Genomic DNA, 11,233 nt, shown 5'->3' on the forward strand with positions numbered 1-11,233 from the left:
AGTTTGGCCCTAATATTATACTTTTGAACCTATTGCTCCATTGCTTGCAATTCTCTGTACTCTACTAGTTTCATTCTCTTTTAAAAAAAAAATTCTACTGGTTTCTTTCTTCCCATAACCTCATACATGTATGGATACTTTTCCTGGTTGAGCTATTCCGCTCTTCAAAGTGCCTGTTCAAGTTTTGGTACAGAGCTAGTTGTTTTATTATCTACTGCATTGATAAAAAAAAAAATATTGAAAAAATTAAATTATATAGTAAATTTCATGTGATATAAGATGAATTTAATGCGCGCTGAAGACAAATACTGTTAAATAAAATTAATATAATGAATAAATGAAATTAATATATTATTTATACTCTATAATTTATGCACTAAATATACTAAATCCTATATACCCTAATACTTTTTATACTTTATAATCTATACACTAAACCCTATATACTTTATAATTTATACTCTATATTGTTTAAGATATCGTATAAGATATTAGAGTTTAAGCCCTTTAAGGTATTTTTAATTATTTTTTATATAAAAATGTATTAGAGTTTACTGATTTAGGGTTTAAAAACAACAAAACAAAACCCCAAAACGGCCAAACGAAACCCCAAACCATTTTTTTATTTCCAATTACCCAAAAACTGCAATCAAAAGTAAACCTTTTATTTTTTTTTCTTTCTCTGCCTCTCTCTCTCTCTCTCTCTCTCTCTCTCTCTCTCTCTCTTTCTCTCTCTCTCTCTCACTCTTATTCCTCTATCTCTCTCTGTGCATCTCCATCACCAGCCACCCTCACCCTCATCTCTTTCTCCCTCATTTCCCTCTGCCACCACTCTCTCTTTCTCCCTCAATCTCAGTCACCAAAATTTCACCAAAATTTTGAGAATTTTGTTGAAATTTCGAGAACTTTAATAATTTCGACAAAATTATCACAAAAAATTAACAATTATGCGTTTTGATTTAGACCCACTAATATCGAAATTTAAACCCTTGATGCCAAGTAAGTTGAGAATACGTAAGTAGCATCTTCCTATTATAAAAGTTTGTTAATTCTTTATTACTTTTTCATGAAAGCATCAATAGTGTAAACCAAATTGCCATGTGGACAATCCAGTTTTTCAACGGAGAGATTAGACAAAAAGGAATCAAAATTTCAGGACCCTAGAATTTGGAAAACAAATTGAATGACAAAAATGAGAATTGAGAAAAAGTTTAAGAACCGTAGCTAGAACATACCCTATTATTTTTATTTCCAAATTTACCCTTTCAAAGTTGACTCTATAGACACTCAATTGTCTCTCTCATATGGATCCTCTTTCAATCTTCTTATGGTATTCTTCTCCATTAATTGTGCAGCGAAGTAGGATATAGGCTTATTCTCGCTTTCTCTGCGCCCCCCCCCCCCGCCATCATCTTAAATCACTCTCTCTCTCTCTCTCTCTCTCTCTCTCTCTCTCTCTCTCTCTCTCTCACAGTAGGATATAGGCTTCTTCTCCCTCCCTTCCTACCTACAACTTTGTCCTGGTACAAACAAGTTATGACAAGTCTAAGTTGACATAGTAAAGGAGGTATAGATGAGGGAGGTTCAATTGAGGGATCCATTAAATAAACTTATTTCCTTATAAGGCCCATTATTTAAGTCGTCTCTATTTTCCGAGCACTCTGTAAAAAAAAATAATAATAATAAATAAACAAATAGACTGTTAAGACATCCAATTGTGACTAATACTAAAATAATCACCATTTAATCAAATGGTTAAATGATCTTTAATCTGACTAAATTTTGTGAGGATGATTTTTGAATAATAACTTTAAAAAGTAGACTGAGTGAGGCAATATTTAATCGTAATAATAAGAATAAAAGAAAAGAGAGGGGGAGGGGAGAGAGAGAGAGAGAGAGAGAGAGAGAGAGAGAGATCTAGTTGACAACAAAGGGCCATACAATAGAATAACTAGTAGAATTTCAGAAGTATTCCAATCCAAACGTCATCTCATCGGATGCCAAGGAGGAAAAATCCAGGTATAGAAGAATATCAAAGAAAGATATGAAATGCAAAGAATAAAGAAAAAATAAACAAATAGTTCAACAAGAGAATCAGCCATCCAGTGAATTAGGTGTGAACGAGTGGAGCAACAATCCCATTAGTACAGTATTTCTCCCCCTCAAACGTCCAATAATTCCATTCAGTCCAAAGTTAGACATTGGGGCAGGTCTAAAGGAAACACCTGCTAACCCAAATGACAATTATAGGCCAGCAACAAGCAAAATATTTATTGCAAATATCATACAAATGTGACAAACTTTTATTCAAACTAAGCAAACAATCTCTTTGCCACAAACAAAGCCAATTCTTGAATGTAAACAAGGTGCTTGATTTCGAAAAGAAAATGAACAGTAAAGGGGTCATCAGATTGCTGAGTAGTTGTTGCTAACCTTAAGTAAGAGCTTAAGTAGAAGGCCATGTACAAAAACCTTAATAAAAATGAAAGTGTACATAACAGAGGACAAGGTGCCCACTGACATACAAAGTCTGTTATTCTATTTTATTTTTTGAAAAGAAACTAACCAAAAATACACATCAGTGGACAAGGAATCCACTCAATGAAAATACAGAGAATAAGAAAAGAGATAATCAAACAAAGAAGCATCAGAATTGAGATTAAGATACCCCAACACTCCATGATGGAACTAACAAGCAGCAGCCTTCCAATTAAGAAGAATGGCGGAAAGGAAGCTATCTCTATATTCTGTGGAAACCGAAGCCCAAAGCGATTACCAAAATCTGACCCTATCCCGAAGCTCATAGAACTCCAACCCTTTAAAATCTTCAAAAATTCTTCTTTCTCTTTCCATCCATATACCCAAAGAATGGCTACTACACTGCACCCCCACAAAACTTTAGCTTTCTTTCGACCCTTAAACCGCAGGGTCTTTTCATACATCAAAGAATCCTTTGGTTACCCAGCTCACCCCAAACTTTTTAAAAATTGAGCCACAACTTCAAAGCTACTAGACAGTGCAGGGAAAAATGATCAGAAACTCCCCACCCTTTTTACACATGATGCAAGATTGGAGAGAAAGCCAAGCCCAAGGCCTTCGTATGTTTTTTGATATACAGAGTCTATTGATCAACTCCTAAGAATAATTAGAACCACCAAAAACAATCAAGAAAAGAGAAAAAACCACTCTAAGATAGAGTTGTTGCCCAATCAGAAAACGAATACTGCCATATCTACCCACCCCCCCCCCCCCCCCCCCCCTCCCTCTTATATATAACTAAAGAAAGGACATGATAGCAATGAGAACACCCAGCCTCCACCATAACAAGTGCCAGCATCATTAGCCACTTCACAAATGAACTGACCAGCTGATGCTTGACAAGTTTTCAGGCCAGTGGTTCCATGTCAGCTCATCCTCAACTTTGATCCAATAAAGCATATCTCAAAGTGCTAGTAATTCTCATGCTATTCCTCAATATTTGGTGCTGGAAGTTTAACCATCAAAAAGTCTCATCTCAAAAGAATAGTGATCTACGGAAAATTACAAAGTATTTTTCTCTATGCAATCTAGACAAATGGAAAGAAGTCATTCTCATCTCAAAATTTAAAATTTAGTAACTTGGAAGCATATTTGCAAATTGGCTGTCATGTTGGAACATTAATATTGACAAATGCATAGAATACACAGGGAAACCACCCCCCCACCAAAAGAAAGGACCAGTAAACAGTGAAGACAAATTACTAACATCAAATGGTAGTAACTCTACCTTTTCCCCTTTTCTTATAAAAATCCATGGTTCAATATATTCCAAGGACTCCTTATCCCTTTTTTACTATGACATATTTCAAAAGAAAAATGCATGGCAAATGAATATAATGATAAAAAAAATTGAAAGTACAGTAATAAAGGTTTCTGTCTGTCTGCAACAAAACAAATCTATTGCAGATTCCTGCAGGACAGCCGCCGATCGATTGCCAAGGCAAAACGGTGAAAGAAAACTTCAGCCAGATCCTGTGCCTGTCTTTTTTTTTTGGCAGTTTTCAATCCACAAATAATTTTCAAAAGTTTTTGCCTGGCAGATCAATCCACATTGCCCCTGCTCCACATCCTAAGCTCCAAAACAGAACTAGACTCGTGTCTGCAAACCGCTTCACCATAATCAGTTTTGTCTTGTTACTTGGTCAGAAAATTATACTCCTAGAACCACCAAATATATGAATTATAACAGTACCAATATACATGAATGCCAGAAAATCAGACAACAAAAGCGTCAAAGTTCAAAAAGCACATTATGAACCTATACCAATAACAACAATACTAATGCTACTAAAACTAGCGCACTAATAATTAGACAGAAAGTTAAAAAATCCTACCTCAAATTGCAAAGAAAGTCAGAAATCATAAAACTTGGAGCTTGTATTTTTGGTACATCTCCAAAAGCTCAGGGGCAGATTCTTCATATCCCTTAACAAACTTGCTCACAAACTTGTCCTCGGAAAGCAAAAGTGCGCTGCCAACACTTTTCTTGGCTATAAGGCCCTTGGAAATCAAATGGTACAATATCGACAACCTCGGCAATACCCTTTTCTGAAGGTTCAAGGAAATCACAGTTGGGTAATTAGAAATGTCAAGCACACCCCACCCCAACTTGTTCATGAAAATATCCAATCCCCTCCTCAGTTGCTCCTCAGACGAAGTCATGAACAAAGGTTGCTTCAAGAACATAGCCCAAATCTCCGCCTCCGACCACCCGAAGCTCTTAAACACCTCAAATTTCGAAACCCACTTGCTCTCTCTCATCGAGGAACGCGTTCTCACGGCATGGAGGAACATCAAGCTACACGGGTCGAAACCCAGTTCCTTAATCTCCCTCACAGTCCTACTGAACACCTCGGAGTCCCGCGAAAGCGTTCGTGAGAACCTCGTCAACATTACCATAATGCTTCTGTGAGGGACATTGTGTTGTCTTAGAGTTTCAATGTTCGAACCCATATAGTCACGAAACCTGTGCAAAACCCACGCACCACGCTTATCCGACAAGAGTGAGATGATGTCGGAAGTAGACCCAAAGAAACTCTTGAGGAACCTAAAACAAGGCACAATCTTTTTGTCCAAGCTTCGTCGCAAAATGGTGGGGTCAGTGGAGATTAGGCTTGCAAGGACTTCACCCGAAATGCCATTTTTGACGAAAAATTCGAGCTTGGGGTTGAGGATTTTTTCAGGGTTGGATAAGAGGAGGGAGGGGTTCTTGGAGAAGATGGTGGCTATGTGGGTGGGGGTGAAACCGTAGTGGTCGAAGAGGGAGAGGACTGAGAAGAGCTTGTCGGTGGGTCGGCCATGGATATAGTTGGAGACTTTGAGAGCTGAGTCTGGGGTGAAGCCGAAAGTGTTTGTGAGATAGTCTAGTGTTGTTGGAGAGTGGAATTGAGAGAGTGTGGTGAGGGATCTGAGGACTGTTGAAATGTTGAAATTGGTATCGAGGAGGATTGTGGTTTGTCGAAGATGGGAAGAGGTTTTGAAGATGAATCGATTCAATCGAAGCATTGGGTTGTGTATTTTCTGTCTCAGTGGTTCCAACTGTATAAGAAGCAGACGCAGATTGTGGGGTGTCGAAATCGAAACCTAGTTTTGTTAAATTTTCGGGATAATTTCGCCGAAATTTTCGCCGGTGATCTGGTTTTGGACTTTTGGGTTTTTGGAGAGGAGGCTGGGTTTTGGGAGAAAAAGATGGTTTTGGGAGAAAAATGGGGCGGTGGCAGGGGGCGGCAGGGGGGAGATCGAGGGAGAAAGAGGAGGGGGCGGCGGCAGGGGGAGATGAGGGAGAAAGTGGTGAGGGTGAGGACGGGTTGGTGATGGATTGGAGAGAGAGAGAGAGAGAGAGAGAGAGAGAGAGAGAGGATGAAGAAGAAAAACAGTGGAGGCGTGGAGCTGGAGACTCGGGGGGAAAGGAAAGGAAAGGGAAGGAAGGAAAGAAAAAGAAGAAAAAAAAAAAAAAAAAACAAATAATAAAAAAGATAAAAAATTAAAAGGTTTAAGGTTTAAGGTTGATTGAGATTTGGGACTTTGGGCAATTGTAAAGAAAAAAAATGGTTTGAATTTTCGTTTGACATTTTTAGAATTTTGTTTAGTTGTTTTTAAATCTTAAATTTGTAAACTCTAATATATTTCTATATAAAAAATAATTTAAAATACTCTAAAGATTCTAAACTCTAATGTCATATACCATATCCTAATTTGAGGTTTTTGAGCAATTAAAAAAAAATGATTTGGGATTTCGTTTGGCCGTTTTTGGGTTTCGTTTAATTGCTTTTAAACCCTAAACTAATAAACTCTAATACATTTTTATATAAAAAATAATTAAAAATATCTTAAAGGTCTAAACCCTAATATCTCATACGATATTTTAAACAATATAGAGTATAGATTATAAAGTATATAGAATTTAGTGTATGTATTATAGATTATAAAGAACATATTAATTTTATTTATTCTTTTTACTAATTTTATTTCACAGTATTTACCTTCAGCGCGCATTATATTCATGAAACTTACTATTTCGTTTCTTCAATATTTTTTATCAATGTAATAGATAATATGTTAAATAAACATATAGTAAAGTTTTATTCAAAATTTTCGTATTTTGATAGTAATGTCCATCGTTTCCGTCTAATTTCTGTCGAAATTTAAAAATCTTCGAAATTTCCGTCGAAATTTCTATCAACATTTTCTCGAAACCTGAAATTTTATTCCTTGCATTTAACAACCAACGCCTAGTTGCTGGAAACAATTTTATTTGTCCAAAATATACCGCCTTGCTCTCTACACCTTTTCAAAAGTCTTTTTTCTATATTTTCTTCGAATTTGAAGATAAATTTCCTAAATCTTACAAAATTTGATTGTTAAAAATTCAGAGAGAGTTTAGCTATGTCCATTCAACTTGATTTGAGAAAATTTAAGAGAAATTTGTGGAGATTTTAAAGAATGGATAAAAATGTGTTTTATTTCATTTTTTGTTCAATTTAAATTTGGGAGAGAGAATTAAGAAATGATTAAAGATGCTCTCAAGTTAAAAGAAAATGATTAGCTTTTTTCACAGTATGTATTGTTTTTTGACTTTTTCCAATATATCCTTTTGTGTCTCGCCATTTCTCTAAAGAGAAAAATTGAACAATTATCTTGGTTGGCAGAGTAATGCTATTTGGACCAAATTAAGTGATCAAATGAGAGGGGCCAAGTGAGGTGTCACTTAGGGAGGTGGTCCCTCTCATTTGGTCACCAAGTGACACCTCACTTGGACCTTCTCATTTGATTACTTAATTTGATCCAAATAGCATTACTCTGGTCGTAATGATGAAGTTATTTGCCACCTTATATAAAAGTCTTCATGGTTACTTCTTTGTCAACTCAACTCTAAATTGCAAATTGTTGTAAATAATGTATTTTATCTGGCTATCCACAAATAGGAAAACTATGGAGATACTTTGTAATTTATATATATATGTATTAGAAACTTATCCTTGTAAATAGATATAAGAGTGAAAAAGTTTAAATCAATTTAGCGAGAATAGACTACATAGATGGAGAAGACGGTAGTATGAGAAAAGTGATTGAGGGTACGTAGTTTGAAAGTTGCAATAATAAAAAATCCGAAAAAGAAAAAATTTACTAGGAAGGGGGCTGGCAATGTGAGAATACTATACATATTGGATGCCAATGAGACCTTGAAAAATTTTCATATTTTATTTTAGGACTTTGTAAATTTATTCGAGGAATAGAAAGTTTATATAAAATTTCTCCTTACCTTTGATTTTTGTAAAAAACATTTTTTTGGGGATTTTATATACTTTTTTTTTTAATAAATGTTTGTACTTTATAAATTTTTTAAAAATTTGACCCGATTTTGATCAAATTTAAATATTTGAGTTTTGACTTTAAATTATTTTCAATTTCTAATTGTTTGCTTGATATACATGGTTGGTCCATTCCCAAACTAAGATTTTGTGGTCTAGTGATTGTCGAATATGTTATCAGAGTATTGATTGCAAGAGGTCCTAGATTAATTTAAAACCTCCACTCCTCATTCCCTACTTCTTTGATGATTTGCAAGGTGTAGGGTAGTGTAGGGTGGGGCTGTGCCTATGTGTTTCTCTTTCTATTTGCACTTCTATGCCTCTTTAATTACTTGCAGAATTGGGCTACACGTGAGTGAGTGAGGGTACTAGCCTGATATACATTATAGATTTATTTCCTAACAACTTAAACTTTTGGGGTTTGGCCTATTGACCATTATGAAAGAGAATATTAAAGCTCATTCATTATGAAAAAGTATATTAAAACTCATTGATCATTATGGTAAAAAAAATTTCACATTAACTATATCATTATTTAGAAATGTTTGATGGATTTTAATATAATTTTCTATAACTTAGTCTCAACACATTCATAATGTTTTTGTTAAGAAATATTTTAAAGTAAAAAAATATTGTCATCTTATAGGAATACCCGGGTGCTTCTTTATTCATACTACATCATGAGAGAAAACATGAACTAAATACTGGCATCACCACTATATGCACATCTATAAATGACTCAATTATGCCACGTCCCAACAAGGATGGGGTAAGGTTAAGAATATCTAAAAAATATATATAATACAAAATTTCTCAAACCACCTCAACCCTATCCAATTCTCTGCCACTTTTCTATTAATTAAAAAATCAATGTATTTGTGCTTGTAGATGGCAAAGACAAGAAAAGTAACACTGGCTCTGAAAAGCGCACTTGTGCATATAACCTTATCGATCTCACATTAGAGTCATGTATATGCTTGTTGCATGGTTCTGGATCTTCAAGTATGTGCAATCACCCCAAAATAGAAAATTTGAAGATTTCATGGGAGTTAAACGAACATAGATGCTCGCGTGCAAATTCACAGCATTCATTAATTTGTGTCGATCTTAATTGCTTCCAATTTCAACCACACGAGAAGGATAAAGGAATAGTGAGAAAATCATCTCTCATCTAGAAGCAGAGGCCACCCTTAACCATGTATTATAGACTCCGTAGTCGTAATCCACTTGTCCATAAAACAAGATAATAATCACAAACTAATAGAAAACCAAAAGAAGTTTTGCATCTGCAATCTATACTATAAGAGATAAACTTTCTTGCAACATGGATATAGCTGATTTGGTATCTTAATCCAATAATATGATTACATTTATATTTTTATGCTTCATCACATAAACATTTAAAATCTCTCGAGTTACGAACTAAAATTTTCAACAAATGACTTGTGATGCACTAAGGAACAACTAAAGATGTCCTAAGGAACAACTTGAGAAACTCTAAGGTATGACTTTAGTAGAGTCAAAACATGACTTGGAATGTCACTGGGTACAATTTGAAATGCATCAAGGGTATAAACATTTAAAATACCTCGAGGTACGAACTTAAATTCTCAAGGAACTACTTGAGATATCCTAAGGAACGATTGGAAATACCCAAAGGAACGACTTAAGAAACTCTTGGGTATGACTTGGAAAACGTTAAAACATGACTTGAGATGTTACTTGGTACAATTTGAAATGTACCAAGAGCATAAACATTTAAAATACATCGAGGTACGAACTGAAATTCTCAAGGAACAACTAGAGATGCCCTAAAAAACGACTTAAGAAACTCTTTAAGACTCTAGAATATGACTTGGGAAGCGTCAAAACATGACTTGGAATGTCACTAGTTACACTTTGAAATGCATCAAGGGTATAAACAATTAAAATACCTCGAGGTACAAATTGATATTCTCAAAAAACGACTTGTGATGCCCTAATGAACGACTTGAGTTGCGCAAAAGCTCAACTTGAGAAACTCTAAGGTATTATTTGGGTAGCGTTAAAACATGACTTGAAATGTCACTGGTATAATTTGAAATGCACCAAAGGTATAAACATTTAAAATATTTGAGGTATGAACAAAAATTCTCAAGGAACGACTTGAGATGTCCTAAGAAACAACTTGAGAAAAACTAGGATATGACTTGGGAAACGTAAAAAATTGGCTTGGAATGTCACTAGGTACAATTTGAAATGCACCAAAGATATAAACATTTAAAATACTTGAGGTACAAACATAAATTAATTCTCAAAAAACGACTTGGAATGACCTAAGGAACGATTGGAAATGTCCTAACGAACGATTATAGATGCCCTAACGAAGACTTGAGAAAGATAAAGAGAGACATAGACAGAGAAAGAGGAGGAGACTCACCTTCACAAAGTTCACAATTGCTTATTGATGTTCCTACTCACAGATTTTTCTTATTCAATTATTGGGTTTTGATAAACAAATTTTATTGATTAGGTTTATGAATTAGCAGATAGGTATGGAAAATTATGGTTAATTTGGCTTAATTTCTCATTCTTCCTTTTTTTTTTTTCAATTTTTCCTCTGATTTTCAGTGATTTCAGTACAATATCAAGGATTTTCAATTTTCACAAAAAATATCTTCAATATCGGGGATACAAGTGAAGATTTTGCTCACTACAACAAAAAAGGGCTTTTATAGCACTCAAAAAACGCTATAAAAACCCTTTTATAGCGTTATTGCAAACGCTATGACAGCCGACGTTATAATAGACCCATGGTTTATTATAGCGTTTTTGGAACGCTATAAAAAAATTTCTTTCTATGGCGTTTTAGAAACGCTATAAAAGATTTATATAATAGCGTTTTAAAAATGCTATTATATGTAACAATCTTTCATAGCATTTTAAAGAAGCTATTATAATTATTACTATAGCATTTTAAAATGCTATCGTTAAATTTTGCAAATATATAATAGTTATTGATTACATATTGTATTGCCTCCAGAATTATTTTTTTTAGGCTTTTTAGATTGATACTAGAAATTTTTTATATATAGCTAGCATTTAGTATGAAAATTATATGCTATCAAGTATATATGTAAATTAAAATAAACAATTGGAACTAAAACACATCATTAAATATATTGGTCCTGAAATACAATAAATAGATGTTACTTCAAATACCAATGTTAAAGCTGCATAAGTATAATAGTTTCACAAGTGTCATAGTTTCAAATTGACCTTTAAAAAACACTAATATGAAGGTCCTATAGTAACAAAAACGAGCCTAGCCTTCATGATACTCGAGTAACCTATTAACTATCCTCAAAATAAAGCATCCAATAGCCGAGTTTCTCCAAAATGCC

General features: G+C 34.4%; 1 protein-coding gene across 3 annotated transcripts; it reads right to left on the reverse strand.

Annotated features, from left to right (window-relative positions):
- Positions 1 to 2,045: 2,045 nt before the first annotated feature.
- LOC147291471 (uncharacterized) lies at positions 2,046 to 5,866 on the reverse strand. 3 transcript variants are annotated; one of them, XM_086237093.1, is made up of 2 exons: positions 4,374 to 5,866; positions 2,046 to 2,225 (listed from the first exon to the last, which is right to left on the reverse strand). In XM_086237093.1, exon 1 carries the CDS (start codon positions 5,542 to 5,544, stop codon positions 4,399 to 4,401), a length of 1,146 nt encoding a protein of 381 aa, XP_086093219.1. In that variant the 5' UTR covers positions 5,545 to 5,866; the 3' UTR covers positions 2,046 to 2,225; positions 4,374 to 4,398. The 3 variants fall into 3 exon arrangements, with proteins under 3 accessions (XP_086093219.1, XP_086093218.1, XP_086093217.1); XM_086237092.1 differs by lacking the exon at positions 2,046 to 2,225 and adding an exon at positions 3,648 to 4,138; XM_086237091.1 differs by lacking the exon at positions 2,046 to 2,225 and adding an exon at positions 3,648 to 4,197.
- Between the last annotated feature and the right edge of the window lie 5,367 nt (positions 5,867 to 11,233).

Source organism: Dryas octopetala, chromosome 3, assembly GCF_963921425.1.
Source record: "Dryas octopetala chromosome 3, drDryOcto1.1, whole genome shotgun sequence".
NCBI lineage: Eukaryota > Viridiplantae > Streptophyta > Magnoliopsida > Rosales > Rosaceae > Dryas > Dryas octopetala.

Excerpts from the sequence above, each read along its gene's own strand:
- LOC147291471 (XM_086237093.1), bottom strand. The coding sequence starts at position 5,544 with ATGCTTCGATTGAATCGATTCATCTTCAAAACCTCTTCCCATCTTCGA.